The 17,778-nt window shown below is 41.2% G+C and overlaps 1 protein-coding gene across 5 annotated transcripts in view; it reads right to left on the reverse strand.

Annotated features, from left to right (window-relative positions):
- Nucleotides 1–211: 211 nt before the first annotated feature.
- LOC110509409 (F-box only protein 41) overlaps nt 212–17,778 on the reverse strand; it is a 56,050-nt gene continuing 38,483 nt past the window's right edge. For 4 of the 5 annotated variants that reach the window (XM_036958438.1, XM_036958437.1, XM_036958435.1 and 1 more), the window contains 4 exons: nt 5,803–5,921; nt 3,064–3,222; nt 2,181–2,296; nt 212–415 (listed from right to left, as the gene is read on the reverse strand). In XM_036958438.1, the coding sequence (XP_036814333.1) occupies nt 353–415; nt 2,181–2,296; nt 3,064–3,222; nt 5,803–5,921 (457 nt within the window). In that variant the 3' untranslated portion in view covers nt 212–352. Of the gene's footprint in view, nt 416–2,180; nt 2,297–3,063; nt 3,223–5,802; nt 5,922–10,453; nt 10,488–17,778 lie in introns of those variants that run through there. The other variant, XR_005038737.1, reaches the window with a different exon arrangement.

Consider the following 17,778-nt stretch of genomic DNA (forward strand, 5'->3'; position numbering starts at 1 on the left):
CTGTCTGTCTGTCTGTCTGTCTGTCTGTCTGTCTGTCTGTCTGTCTGTCTGTCTATCTGTGCGTTGCATGGGTAAAGTCTCTGTTACATCACAGTAATATAGTATGTTGCTGTTATGTTTGAAGAATCTCTGAACCCAGCAGCTTCACAACTAACGTCTCATGTGTCATCTTCATGTCTGTGTGATTCCTATTGGCTGATTGCTTATTCTCTCCAGGATGCTGTATCTTCCGATTGGTTGGCAAATGTGTCACAAGTCTGACTGGTTGTTGAGGTCGCTTCCAGACTCGCTGATTGGCTGTGTGACTGACAGGTCAGTGAGATGGAGGGAGAAGACGAAGAGGAGGAAGAGGTCAAACGAAAACATCAGCTTTGATCTGCAACACTTCAGACAGACCTGGTCTCTTCTTTAGGGCCTGTAGGAGAGACAATAATATACAGTTGAAGTCGGAAGTTTACAAACACTTAGGTTGGAGTCATTAAAGCTTGTTTTTCAACCACTCCACAAATTTCTTGTTAACAAGCTATAGTTTGTCAAGTCGGTTAGGACATCTCCTTTGTGCATGACACAAGTCATTTTTACAACAATTGTTTACAGACAGATTATTTCACTTATAATTGACTGTATCACAATTCCAGTGGGTCAGAAGTTTACATACACTAAGTTGACTCTGTCTTTAAACAGCTTGGAAAATTCCAGAAAAATATGGTATGACTTTAGAAGCTTCTGATAGGCTAATTGACATAATTTCAGTCAATTGGAGGTGTACCTGTGGATGTATTTCAAGGCCTACCTTCAAACTCAGTGCCTCTTTGCTTGACATCATGGGAAAATCAAAAGAAATCAGCCAAGACCTCAGAAAAATAATTCTGGGAGCAATTTCCAAACGCCTGAAAGTACCACGTTCATCTGTACAAACAATAGTATGCAAGTATAAACACCATGGGACCATCATACCGCTCAGGAAGGAGACGCGTTCTGTCTCCTAGAGATGAATGTACTTCGGTGCGAAAAGTGCAAATCAATCCCAGAACAACAGCAAAGGACCTTGTGAAGATGCTGGAGGAAACAGGTACAAAAGTATCTATATCCACAGTAAAACGAGTCCTATATCGACACAACCTGAAAGGTCGATCAGCAAGGAAGAAGCCAATGCTCCAAAACCGCCATAAAAAAGCCAGACTACGGTTTGCAACTGCACATGGGGACAAAGATTGTACTTTTTGGAGAAATGTCCACTGGTCTGATGAAACACAAATAGAACTGTTTGGCCATAATGACCATCGTTATGTTTGGAGGAAAAAGGGGAGGCTTGCAAGCCGAAGAACACCATCCCAACCGTGAAGCACGGGGGTGGCAGCATCATGTTGTGGGGGTGCTTTGCTGCAGGAGGGACTGGTGCACTTCACAAAATAGATGGTATCATGAGGCAGGAGAGTTATGTGGATATATTGAAGCAACATCTCAAGACATCAGTTAAAGCTTGGTCGCAAATGGGTCTTCCAAATGGACAATGACCCCAAGCATACTTCCAAAGTTCTGGAAAAATGGCTTGAGGACAACAAAGTCAAGGTATTGAAGTGGCCATGACAAAGCCCTGACCGCAATCCTATAGAAAATGTGTGGGCTGAACTGAAAAAGTTTGTACGAGCAAGGAGGCCTACAAACCTGACTCAGTTACACCAGCTCTGTCAGGAGGAATGGGCCAAAATTCACCCAACTTATTGTGGGAAGCTTGTGGAAGGCTACCTGCAACGTTTGACAAAAGTTAATCAATTTAAAGGCAATGCTACCAAATACACATTGAGTGCATGTAAACTTCTGACCCACTGGGAATGTGATGAAAGAAATGAAAGCTGAAATAAAATCATGCTCTCTACTGTTATTCTCACATTTCACATTCTTAAATTAAAGTGGTGATCCTAACTGACCTCAGACAGGGAATTTTTACTAGGATTAAATGTCAGGAATTGTGAACAACTGAGTTTAATTGTATTTGGCGTATGTGGCGTATGTGTATGAGGTGTATGTAAACTTCTGACTTCAACTGTATATACAGTATGGAGTGTTGTGACTTCAACTGGCATCATTTGATGCTACTGGAGTTGACCTCTAGTGCTCTGTTCGTAGGTAGTGCATTTCAGGGAAAAGGCTGCGTAAACAGAGAAAGATTAATTTACCTGTAACTTATTGACCATCTCATTGTACTGTCTCTTAGCTTCAGGACTGTCTGGCTCCTCAAAGTGGTCAGCTATCCCAATCTGCACTATGATGGACCTGAGGTTACAACATACACCTAGAACATACAGGATGGGGGAGAGGTCACTACTGAGAAGGAAAAGATGGCATTTTGGGGTTTTAGTATCCTACACAGGTCTATCAGGTGTAAAGATCAGGGGTCAGGGGTCAGTAACTCACTGTTAAAGTGCAGTAGTGCTTCAGGTGTAACAGGAGTAGAGGTCAGGGTTAGAGGTCAGAGGTCAGTAATTCACTGTTAAAGTGCAGTAGTGCTTCAGGTGTAACAGGAGTAGAGGTCAGGGGTTAGAGGTCAGAAACTCACTGTTAATGTGCAGTAGTGCTTCAGGTGTAACTGGAGTAGAGGTCAGGGGTTAGAGGTCAGAGGTCAGTAACTCACTGTTAAAGTGCAGTAGTGCTTCAGGTGTAACAGGAGTAGAGGTCAGGGGTTAGAGGTCAGAAACTCACTGTTAAAGTGCAGTAGTGCTTCAGGTGTAACAGGGGTAGAGGTCAGGGTTAGAGGTCAGAAACTCACTATTAAAGTGCAGTCGTGCTTCAGTTGTAAAAGGAGTAGAGGTCAGGGGTTAGAGGTCAGAAACTCACTGTTAAAGTGCAGTAGTGCTTCAGGTGTAACTGGAGTAGAGGTCAGGGGTTAGAGGTCAGAGGTCAGTAACTCACTGTTAAAGTGCAGTAGTGCTTCAGGTGTAACAGGAGTAGAGGTCAGGGGTTAGAGGTCAGAGGTCAGTAACTCACTGTTAAAGTGCAGTAGTGCTTCAGGTGTAACAGGAGTAGAGGTCAGGGGTTAGAGGTCAGAGGTCAGTAACTCACTGTTAAAGTGCAGTAGTGCTTCAGGTGTAACAGGAGTAGAGGTGAGTAGTAGAGTCTCTAGATTCTGTAGTCCTTCTCTACACAGCTCTGCTGCCCCCTCCTGGACCACCTCAGTAACACGCTCCAACTCCAACACCTGGAGACCCACACACCTACGAACTACAGGGAGAGAGAAAATTAGACTTGACAGAGACACAGAAACACAACACAACTAACCCTAACCCACACAACTACGAACTACAGGGAGAGAGATACTTAGACTTGACAGAGACACAGAAACACAACACAACTAACCCTAACCCACACAACTACGAACTACAGGGAGAGAGATACTTAGACTTGATAGAGACACAGAAACACATCTCAACTAACCCTAACCCACACAACTACGAACTACAGGGAGAGAGATACTTAGATTTGATAGAGACACAACACAACTAACCCTAACCCACACAACTACGAACTACAGGGAGAGAGATACTTAGACTTGATAGAGACACAGAAACACAACACAACTAACACTAACCCACACAACTACGAACTACAGGGAGAGAGATACTTAGACTTGACAGAGACACAACACAACTCTGATAGACAGAGACTCAACACAACTCTGACAGACAGAGACTCAACACAACTCTGATAGACAGACACTCAACACAACTCTGACAGACAGAGACTCAACACAACTCTGACAGACAGAGACTCAACACAACTCTGATAGACAGAGACTCAACACAGCTCTGATAGACAGAGACTCAACACAACTCTGATAGACAGAGACTCAACACAACTCTGATAGACAGAGACCCAACACAACTCTGATAGACAGAGACTCAACACAACTCTGATAGACAGAGACTCAACACAACTCTGATAGACAGAGACTCAACACAACTCTGATAGAGACCCAACACAACTCTGATAGACAGAGACTCAACACAACTCTGATAGACAGAGACTCAACACAACTCTGATAGACAGAGACTCAACACAACTCTGATAGACAGAGACCCAACACAACTCTGATAGACAGAGACTCAACACAACTCTGATAGACAGAGACTCAACACAACTCTGATAGACAGAGACTCAACACAACTCTGATAGAGACCCAACACAACTCTGATAGACAGAGACTCAACACAACTCTGATAGACAGAGACTCAACACAACTCTGACAGACAGAGACTCAACACAACTCTGATAGACAGAGACCCAACACAACTCTGATAGAGACCCAACACAACTCTGACAGACAGAGACCCAACACAACTCTGACAGACAGAGACTCAACACAACTCTGATAGACAGAGACCCAACACAACTCTGATAGACAGAGACTCAACACAACTCTGACAGACAGAGACTCAACACAACTCTGATAGACAGAGACTCAACACAACTCTGACAGACAGAGACTCAACACAACTCTGATAGACAGAGACCCAACACAACTCTGATAGACAGAGACTCAACACAACTCTGATAGAGACTCAACACAACTCTGATAGACAGAGACTCAACACAACTCTGATAGACAGAGACTCAACACAACTCTGATAGAGACTCAACACAACTCTGATAGACAGAGACTCAACACAACTCTGATAGACAGAGACCCAACACAACTCTGATAGACAGAGACCCAACACAACTCTGATAGACAGAGACCCAACACAACTCTGATAGACAGAGACTCAACACAACTCTGATAGACAGAGACTGAACACAACTCTGATAGACAGAGACTCAACACAACTCTGATAGACAGAGACCCAACACAACTCTGATAGACAGAGACTCAACACAACTCTGATAGAGACTCAACACAACTCTGATAGACAGAGACTCAACACAACTCTGATAGACAGAGACTCAACACAACTCTGATAGAGACTCAACACAACTCTGATAGAGACTCAACACAACTCTGATAGACAGAGACTCAACACAACTCTGATAGACAGAGACCCAACACAACTCTGATAGACAGAGACCCAACACAACTCTGATAGACAGAGACCCAACACAACTCTGATAGACAGAGACTCAACACAACTCTGATAGACAGAGACTCAACACAACTCTGATAGACAGAGACTCAACACAACTCTGATAGACAGAGACTCAACACAACTCTGATAGACAGAGACTCAACACAACTCTGATAGACAGAGACTCAACACAACTCTTATAGACAGAGACTCAACACAACTCTGATAGAGACTCAACACAACTCTGATAGACAGAGACTGAACACAACTCTGATAGACAGAGACTCAACACAACTCTGATAGAGACTCAACACAACTCTGATAGAGACTCAACACAACTCTGATAGACAGAGACTCAACACAACTCTGATAGACAGAGACTCAACACAACTCTGATAGACAGAGACTCAACACAACTCTTATAGACAGAAACTCAACACAACTCTGATAGACAGAGACTCAACACAACTCTGATAGACAGAGACTCAACACAACTCTGATAGAAACTCAACACAACTCTGATAGACAGAGACCCAACACAACTCTGATAGACAGAGACTCAACACAACTCTGATAGACAGAGACTCAACACAACTCTGATAGACAGAGACTCAACACAACTCTGACAGACAGAGACTCAACACAACTCTTTGATTTCCAGCCCCTGGCTCTTCTCTAAAACACCTGTCACTCATCCAGACAGACCAATCAACCTCTGGTATAGACTGTAACTTTCACTCACCCAGTAAGGACAATCCCTGAATGCTACAGCCAGCCCCGCCCACACTGAGCACTCGGAGGTGTGGCCAACAGCGGCCAATCGTCTGCAGGCATCGGTTACTGAAGCGGGTAGGCTGCTGACTGTGGAAGGAAATTAACAGGCCGGTAAACACAACAACAATGACAACAACACAACAACAACTAAACTATTGCTACTATTACTACAATACTCCAAATGCACTGCTATAATTATACTAACACTCCTATATCTACTACTACTAATACTACTACTACAATACTACAAATACACTGCTACAACTATACTAACACTACTATATCTACTACTACAACTATACTAACACTCCTATATCTACTACTACTAATACTACTACTACAATACTACAAATACACTAATACAACTATACTAACACTCCTATATCTACTACTACAACTATACTAACACTCCTATATCTACTACTACTAATACTACTACTACAATACTACAAATACACTGCTACAACTATACTAACACTACTATCTCTACTACTACAACTATACTAACACTCCTATATCTACTACTACTAATACTACTACTACAATACTACAAATACACTGCTACAACTATACTAACACTACTATCTCTACTACTACAACTATACTAACACTCCTATATCTACTACTACTAATACTACTACTACAATACTACAAATACACTGCTACAACTATACTAACACTCCTATATCTACTACTACTAATACTACTACTACAATACTACAAATACACTGCTACAACTATACTAACACTACTATATCTACTACTACAACTATACTAACACTCCTATATCTACTACTACTAATACTACTACTACAATACTACAAATACACTGCTACAACTATACTAACACTACTATCTCTACTACTACAACTATACTAACACTCCTATATCTACTACTACTAATACTACTACTACAATACTACAAATACACTGCTACAACTATACTAACACTACTATATCTACTACTACAACTATACTAACACTCCTATATCTACTACTACTAATACTACTACTACAATACTACAAATACACTGCTACAACTATACTAACACTACTATATCTACTACTACAACTATACTAACACTCCTATATCTACTACTACTAATACTACTACTACAATACTACAAATACACTAATACAACTATACTAACACTCCTATATCTACTACTACAACTATACTAACACTCCTATATCTACTACTACTAATACTACTACTACAATACTACAAATACACTGCTACAACTATACTAACACTACTATCTCTACTACTACAACTATACTAACACTCCTATATCTACTACTACTAATACTACTACTACAATACTACAAATACACTGCTACAACTATACTAACACTACTATCTCTACTACTACAACTATACTAACACTCCTATATCTACTACTACTAATACTACTACTACAATACTACAAATACACTGCTACAACTATACTAACACTCCTATATCTACTACTACTAATACTACTACTACAATACTACAAATACACTGCTACAACTATACTAACACTACTATATCTACTACTACAACTATACTAACACTCCTATATCTACTACTACTAATACTACTACTACAATACTACAAATACACTGCTACAACTATACTAACACTACTATCTCTACTACTACAACTATACTAACACTCCTATATCTACTACTACTAATACTACTACTACAATACTACAAATACACTGCTACAACTATACTAACACTCCTATATCTACTACTACTAATACTACTACTACAATACTACAAATACACTGCTACAACTATACTAACACTACTATATCTACTACTACAACTATACTAACACTCCTATATCTACTACTACTAATACTACTACTACAATACTACAAATACACTGCTACAACTATACTAACACTACTATCTCTACTACTACAACTATACTAACACTCCTATATCTACTACTACTAATACTACTACTACAATACTACAAATACACTGCTACAACTATACTAACACTACTATATCTACTACTACAACTATACTAACACTCCTATATCTACTACTACTAATACTACTACTACAATACTACAAATACACTGCTACAACTATACTAACACTACTATCTCTACTACTACAACTATACTAACACTCCTATATCTACTACTACTAATACTACTACTACAATACTCCAAATGCACTGCTATAATTATACTAACACTCCTATATCTACTACTACTAATACTACTACTACAATACTACAAATACACTGCTACAACTATACTAACACTACTATATCTACTACTACAACTATACTAACACTCCTATATCTACTACTACTAATACTACTACTACAATACTACAAATACACTGCTACAACTATACTAACACTCCTATATCTACTACTACAACTATACTAACACTCCTATATCTACTACTACTAATACTACTACTACAATACTACAAATACACTGCTACAACTATACTAACACTCCTATATCTACTACTACTAATACTACTACTACAATACTACAAATACACTGCTACAACTATACTAACACTACTATCTCTACTACTACAACTATACTAACACTCCTATATCTACTACTACTAATACTACTACTACAATACTACAAATACACTGCTACAACTATACTAACACTACTATCTCTACTACTACAACTATACTAACACTCCTATATCTACTACTACTAATACTACTACTACAATACTACAAATACACTGCTACAACTATACTAACACTCCTATATCTACTACTACTAATACTACTACTACAATACTACAAATACACTGCTACAACTATACTAACACTACTATATCTACTACTACAACTATACTAACACTCCTATATCTACTACTACTAATACTACTACTACAATACTACAAATACACTGCTACAACTATACTAACACTACTATCTCTACTACTACAACTATACTAACACTCCTATATCTACTACTACTAATACTACTACTACAATACTATAAATACACTGCTACAACTATACTAACACTTCTATATCTACTACTACTAATACTACTACTACAATACTACAAATACACTGCTACAACTATACTAACACAACTTCTGCTACTACTAATACCACAACTACTACAACTACTACTACTACTACTACTAATATACTACCATTATACTACTACTACAACTGCTGCTACTCCACTACTACTGCTGCTACTACTACTAATACTACAACAACTACTACTACTACTACTACTAATATACTACCATTATACTACTACTACAACTACTACTACTACTACTACTACACTAATACTTATACTACTACTACTGCTACACTACTACTACAACTGCTGCTTTATTTCTATACTACTATACTGCTTATCTTACTACTACTATTGCTACTACTACTATATACGACTATTACTACTACTACTGCTGCTTCTATTCTATACTACTTATTCTACTACTACTGCTACTACTATTACTGCTGTTACTACTACTACTATTACTGCTGCTACTACTACTACTACTACTATTACTGCTGTTACTACTACTACTACTACTATTACTGCTGCTACTACTACTACTACTATTACTGCTGCTGCTACTACTACTACTATTACTGCTGCTACTACTACTGCTACTACTACAACTAAAACTACTACTACTACTACTACAACTAAAACTACTACTAATACTACTACTACTGCTGCTACTACTACTACCACTACAACTAAAACTACAACTACTACTACTACTACTACTGCTGCTACTACTACTACTATTACTACTACTACCACTACTACCGCTGCTGCTACTACTACTACTACTACTACCACTACTACTACTACTACAACTAAAACTACTACTACTACTACTACAACTAAAACTACTACTAATACTACTACTACTGCTGCTACTACTACTACCACTACAACTAAAACTACAACTACTACTACTACTACTACTGCTGCTACTACTACTACTATTACTACTACTACCACTACTACCGCTGCTGCTACTACTACTACTACTACTACCACTACTACTACTACTACTACTACTACTACTACAACTAAAACTACTACTACAACTAAAACTACTACTAATACTACTACTACTGCTGCTACTACTACTACCGCTACAACTAAAACTACAACTACTACTACTACTACTACTACTACTATTACAACAACTAAAACTACCGCTACAACTAAAACTACAACTACTACTACTACTACTACTACTACTGCTGCTACTACTACTACCGCTACAACTAAAACTACAACTACTACTACTACTACTACTACTACTGCTGCTACTACTACTACTACCACTACTACCGCTGCTGCTACTACTACTACTACCACTACTGCTACTGCTTCTACTACCATTACCACTACTACTACCACTACCACTACCACTACCACTACCACTACTACTACTACTACTACAACTATACTGCTACTACTAGTAATAATAATACGTTACTAACACCACTATACTACTACTACAACTACGGCTATGACTACAACTATACTACTACTACTACGACTATATTTATTTTATTTATTTAACCTTTATTTAACTAGGAAAGTCAGTTAAGAACAAATGTCTTATTTACAATGACGGCCTACCAAATGGCAAAAGGCCTCCGGTGGGGACTGGGGCCTGGGATAAAAATAAACAATAAAATAAATATAAATACAAAACACACATCACAGCAAGAGAGACACAACATAAAGAGAGACCTAAGACAACACAGCAAGAGAGACACAACATAAAGAGAGACCTAAGACAACACAGCAAGAGAGACACAACATAAAGAGAGACCTAAGACAACAACATAGCATGGTAGCAACACAACATGACAACACAGCATGGTAGCAACACAACATGACAACACAGCATGGTAGCAACACAATACATCACAGCAAGAGAGACACAACATAAAGAGAGACCTAAGACAACACAGCAAGAGAGACACAACATAAAGAGAGACCTAAGACAACACAGCAAGAGAGACACAACATAAAGAGAGACCTAAGACAACAACATAGCATGGTAGCAACACAACATGACAACACAGCATGGTAGCAACACAACATGACAACACAGCATGGTAGCAACACAATACAACACAGCATGATAGCAACACATGACAACACAGCATGGTAGCAACACAACATGACAACACAGCATGGTAGCAACACATGACAACACAGCATGGTAGCAACACATGACAACACAGCATGATAGCAACACAAGACAACACAGCATGGTAGCAACACATGACAACACAGCATGGTAGCAACACAAGACAACACAGCATGGTAGCAACACATGACAACACAGCATGGTAGCAACACATGACAACACAGCATGGTAGCAACACATGACAACACAGCATGGTAGCAACACAAGACAACACAGCATGGTAGCAACACATGACAACACAGCATGATAGCAACACATGACAACACAGCATGGTAGCAACACATGACAACACAGCATGGCAGCTACACATGACAACACAGCATGGTAGCAACACATGACAACACAGCATGGTAGCAACACAACATGACAACACAGCATGGTAGCAACACAACATGACAACACAGCATGGTAGCAACACAACATGACAACACAGCATGGTAGCAACACAATACAACACAGCATGATAGCAACACATGACAACACAGCATGGTAGCAACACATGACAACACAGCATGGCAGCAACACATGACAACACAGCATGGTAGCAACACATGACAACACAGCATGGTAGCAACACAACATGATAGCAACACAACATGGTAGCAGCACAAAAACATGGTACAGACAGTATTGGGCACAATACTACATAAAGAGAGACCTAAGACAACAACACAGCATTGCAGCAACACATGACAACACAGCATGGTAGCAACACAGCATGATAGCAACACATGACAACACAGCATGATAGCAACACAACATGATAGCAACACAACATGGTAGCATCACAACATGGTAGCAGCACAAAAACATGGTACAGACAGTATTGGGCACAATACTACATAAAGAGAGACCTAAAGACAACAACACAGCATGGCAGCAACACATGACAACACAGCATGGTAGCAACACAACATAACAACAACATGGTAGCAACATAACATATTAGTAGCACAAAACATGGTACAAACATTATTGTACACAGACAACAGCACAAAGGGCAAGAAGGTGGAGACAACAATACATCACGAGAAGCAGCCAAAACTGTCAGTAAGAATGTCCATGATTAAGTCTTTGAATGAAGAGATTGAGATAAAACTGTCCAGTTTGAGTGTTTGTTGCAGCTTGTTCCAGTCACTAGCTGCAGCGAACTGAAAAGAGGAGCGACCCAGGGATGTGTGTGCTTTGGGGACCTTTAACAGAATGTGACTGGCAGAACGGGTGTTGTATGTGGAGGATGAGGGCTGCAGTAGATATCTCAGATAGGGGTGAGTGAGACCTAAGAGGGTTGTTGAGGATGAGGGCTGCAGTAGATATCTCAGATAGGGGGGAGTGAGACCTAAGAGGGTTGTGGAGGATGAGGGCTGCAGTAGGTATCTCAGATAGGGGGGAGTGAGACCTAAGAGGGTTTTATAAAGAAGCATCAACCAGTGGGTCTTGCGACGGGTTTACAGATGTCGTGTCTTTACTATCATTAACTGAAGACTGATAGTTTTTATCAAATAACTCTCTGTAATTAGTTATTACGTGATTAGACTGATTAATCATGTAACTGTAATTAACTAGGAAGTCGGGGCACCAAGGAAAAATATTCAGATTACAAAGTTATCATTTCCTAATATAGCTTTACAGATATTTTATCTGATCAATTAGTCTTCGAATTAATGAATGATTTACTTTACCTCACGTTAGTCTCATTCCAAACATCATAAATTGTTGGTTATCGGCACGAACCCAGTCTTCACTATGAGTCATCCATACATCAATTGTCTTAAATAATTTATTTTTTACTAACTAAGTAATTCACAGAAATGCATAAACAAAACAAACAAAGTAAATATGGTTACAAGACATGATAGGTAGAATGTGCCCTAGTGGGCTAAACCGGCATGGCAGCTTGTTAGACAAAAGGGGAAGTGGGGGTCGACTAAGAAGTCACTACAGAGTGATAATTATAACAATTGAAATGCTAATCCTTTACACATGAACGCTCACTCATTCGGGAACAATTGCAAACAATATATATATTTACACTCAGTGTGTCGTCTTGGTCGCTGGAATTGTCCGTCTTTCCCTCTCTCTCTCGGTTGTGGTTAGAGGAGATTGTTCAGAGTGACATTTGTTATCGAATGGATGTTTTGGCGGTTGTCGTTCTTCACGTTCTATAATACCGAATTCCTAGCTGCAGACTAGTAATTAATATCAAAGACTTGTTCTTATTCTGTCGGTATCGATAGTCTAAGAGTTTAACCACGTGGTATGGTTAAAAGATTCAGCAATGGTCTACAACCTTTGTCCTCCTAATGGAGAAAATCATGGTCTGCAACCTTTAGCCATCTCGTAATTGAGGTAAGCTCGGTCTGCTGATCGAAAACCCGAGTGAGGGTTTTATTCGGAAGGGCCGAAAAGGGCTGTCCCAGGATGCCTGACCCTAACTGGGCTTAGGGGCTGTCCCAGGATGTCTGACCCTAACTGGGCTCAGGAGCTGTTCCAGGATGTCTGACCCTAACTGGGCTCAGGGGCTGTCCCAGGATGTCTGACCCTAACTGGGCTCAGGGGCGGTCCAGGATGTCTGACCCTAACTGGGCTCAGGGGCGGTCCAGGATGTCTGGCCCTAACTGGGCTCAGGGGCAGTCCAGGATGCCTGACCCTAACTGGCTCAGGGGCGGTCCAGGATGTCTGACCCTAACTGGGCTCAGGGGCAGTCCCAGGATGTCTGACCCTAACTGGGCTCAGGGGCAGTCCAGGATGCCTGACCCTAACTGGGCTCAGGGGCGGTCCCAGGATGTCTGACCCTAACTGGGCTCAGGGGAGGTCCTCTGATTTAGTTCAAATCCAATTCCCTTTTTGAGTTTTCCTTCATTAAACAGTCCAAAATCACATTGTAAAATTGTGTAAACAGTATCATAGTCACTCATTCATCTTATACAACAATTAGATGTAAACCTCATATCTGAGGCTATAATATAAACAGCGTTATGGTAATGTGGCCACACCGTCTCTCTTGAGCTTCCCAAGTTGTGACAAACGGACCAGTTCGTAGCTGGATTCTTCACCGATCTTTTAGACTTTTCTCCGGAATATGAAATTTGTTCGTACCTCAAGTTCTGTGAGGTGGAAGGATTTCCTTTGTTCTCCATGAAAATATACTCTCTCCATACTGTGTGTCCATGAGGAGATCCTCAGGAATTTACGACGTCTCTCTGACCACAGCAACCTAGTTGAAGGGGGCAAGGGGGAGGCAGGGAGAGGGGGATGGGGCTTTGCAATACCCAAAGAGGCCAACGTCATGACACAGACATGACCAGTTTACAGAGGAGTATAGAGTGCAGTAATGTGTCCTATAAGGAGCATTGTTGGCAAATCTGATGGCCGAATGGTAATGAACATCTAGCCACTCGAAAGCACCCTTACCTGCCGATCTATAAATTATGTATCCGTAATCTAGCACAGGTAGGATGGTCATCTGAATCAGGGTTAGTTTGGCAGCTGGGGTGAAAGAGGAGTGATTACGATAGAGGAAACCAAGTCTAGATTTAACCTTAGCCTGTAGCTTTGATATGTGCTGAGAGAAGGACAGTGTACCGTCTAGCCATACTTCCAAGTATTTGTATGAGGTGACTACCTCAAGCTCTAAACCCTCAGAGGTAGTAATCACACCGGTGGGGAGAGGGACATTCTTCTTACCAAACCACATGACCTTTGTTTTGGAGGTGTTCAGATCCAGGTTAAGGGCAGAGAAAGCTTGTTGGACACTAAGAAAGCTTTGTTGTAGAGCATTTAACACAAAATCCAGGGAGGGACCAGCTGAGTATAAGACTGTATCATCTGCATATAAATGGATGAGAGAGCTTCCTACTGCCTGAGCTATGTTGATGATATTAATTGAGAAGAGCGTGGGGCCCTAGAATCGAGCCTCAGTGTACTCTCAGCAGTGGCTGAGACAGCAGATGTTATGACTTCATACACTGCACTCTGTGAGAGAGGTAGTTAGCAAACCAGGCCAAAGACCCCTCAGAGACACCAATACTCCTTAGTCAGCCCACAAGAATGTAATGGTCTACCGTATCAAAAGCTTTGGCCAAGTCAATACAAATAGCAGCACAATATTGCTTAGAATCAAGGGCGATGGTGACATCATTGAGGACCTTTAAGGTTGCAGTGACACATCCATAACCTGAGTGGAAATCAGATTGCATACCAGAGAGAATACTATAGACATCAAGAAAGCCAGTCAGTTGATTATTGACAAGTTTTTCCAACACTTTTGATAAACAGGGCAAAATAGAAATTGGCCTATAACAGTTAGAATCAGCTTGATCTTCCCCTTTAAATAGAGGACAAACTGTGGCTGCCTTCCAAGCAACCTCCCCAGAGAGGAGAGACAGGTTAAAAAGGTCAGAGATAGGCTTGGCGATTATAGGGACAGCAACCTTAAAGAAGACAGGTTAAAAAGGTCAGAGATAGGCTTGGCGATGATAGTGGCAGCAACCTTAAAGAAGAAAGGGTCTAAACTATCTGAACCAGATGTTTTTTGGGGGTCAAGTTTCAGGAGCTCCTTTAGCACCTCAGACTCAGTGACCACTTGCAGGGAGAAACTTTGTAGCGGGGCAGGGGACAAGAGGGAGGAGCGTTGGGGCTAGTCTAATTAGAAGGGGTGGGAGAAGAGGAAACATTGGACGGGCAAGGAGGCATGGCTGAGTCAAGTAGGAATCCTGACTTAATGAAGTGGTGATTAAAGAGCTCAGCCATGTGCTTCTTGTCAGTAACAACCACATCATCAACATTAAGGGACATGGGCAGCTGTGAGGAGGAGGGTTTATTCTCCAGGTCTTTAACCGTTTTCCAGAACTTCTTGGGGTTAGACCCACAGAGAGAGAACTGCTCCTTAAAGTAACTAACTTTGGCCCTCTGGATAGCCTGAGTGCACTTATTTCTCACTTATTTTTAATTTGCCTGAAAGAGAGCCAGTCAGCAGAGTGTGTGTGTGTGCCGAGCATTTCACCAAATACAATTCTGAGGTGGAGTAACTCTGCAAGATCACGGTCGAAACATGTTTTTAATTCTTATTTTCTAAATGGGGGCGTGTTTGTTAACAATACCACTGAAAATATCAAAAAAGAAGTTCCAAACGTCTTCGACGGATCAAGCTGATTATATACCATTTTACAGAGGCCAGGTCATGAAGGAAGGCTTGCTCATTAAAGTGTTTTAGCAAGCGTCTATGACAAATCAGGACAGGTCGTTTCACTGAGCAGCCATTACGAACACAAGCTGTAAAACAGTGATCACTAAGGTCATTACAGAAAACACCAGACTGATACCGATCAGGATTATTTGTGAGGATAACATCGAGGAGAGTAGCCTTTTCTGGGTGTTTGGAGTCATACCTTGTGGGATTGGTAATAATCTGAGAAAGATTGAGGGAGTCCCATTGCTTTAGGAAATCACACACAGAATGAGCAGTATGGCTGGTGGCATTGTCATGCTGGAGGGTCATGTCAGGATGAGCCTGCAGGAAGGGAACCACATGAGGGAGAATGATGTCTTCCCTGCAACGCACAGGGTTGAGATTGCCTGCAGTGACAACAAGCTCAGTCCAACAAAACCGCGACTCGTCAGTGAAGAGCACTTTTTTCCAGTCCTGTCTGGTCCAGCGACGATGGGTTTAGGCGACATAGTTGCCGGTGATGTAAGGCAGGTTCTCACCAGACAACGGTGCGTTTGTGCCCAAAGGCGACGTTGTTGCCAGTGATGTCTGGTGAGGACCTGCCTTACAACAGGCCAACAAGCCCTCAGTCCAGCCTCTCTCAGCCTATTGCGGACAGTCTGAGCACTGATGGAGGGATTGTGCGTTCCTGGTGTAACTCGAGCAGTTGTTGTTGCCATCCTGTACCTGTCCCGCAGGTGTGATGTTCGGATGTACCAATACTGTGCAGGTGTTGTTACACGTGGTCTGCCACTGTGAGGATGATCAGCTGTCCGTCCTGTCTCCCTGTAGCGCTGTCTTAGGCTTCTCACAGTACGGACAATTCAATTTATTGCCTAGGCCACATCTGCAGTCCTCATGCCTCCTTGCAGCATGCCTAAGGCACGTTCACGCAGATGAGCAGGGACCCTGGGCATCTTTCTTTTGGTGTTGTTCAGAGTCAGTAGAAAGGCCTCTTTAGTGTCCTAAGTTTTCATAACTGTGACCTTAATTGCCTACCGTCTGTAAGCTGTTAGTGTCTTAAGGACCGTTCCACAGTTGCATGTTCATTAATTGTTTATGGTTCATTGAACAAGCACGGGAAACAGAGTTTAAACCCTTTACAATGAAGATCTGTGAAGTTATTTGGATTTTTACTAATTTTCTTTGAAAGACAGGGTCCTGAAAAAGGGACGTTTCTTTTTTTGCTGAGATTATGTGAGAATGCTGTTCTTTGACTACAGCTCAGTGTTCAACACCACAGTGTCCACAAAGCTCATCACTAAGCTAAGGACCCTGGGACTAAACACCTCCCTCTCCAACTGGATCCTGGACTTCCTGACAGGCCGCCCCCAGGTGGTAAGGGTAGGCAACATCAATTCTGCCACACTGATCCTCAACACGGGGGTCTGTTGAGCAATTAACCAAATGGTTACCCGGACGATCTGCATTAACTCCCCCTTTTTTAAACGCTGATATTATCTATGTCACTTTAACTCTACCTACATGCACACTTTACCTCAATTACCTCGACTAACCTGTACCCCCGCACATTGA

This window comes from Oncorhynchus mykiss, chromosome 21 (assembly GCF_013265735.2).
Source record: "Oncorhynchus mykiss isolate Arlee chromosome 21, USDA_OmykA_1.1, whole genome shotgun sequence".
NCBI classification, from domain to species: Eukaryota; Metazoa; Chordata; class Actinopteri; order Salmoniformes; family Salmonidae; genus Oncorhynchus; species Oncorhynchus mykiss.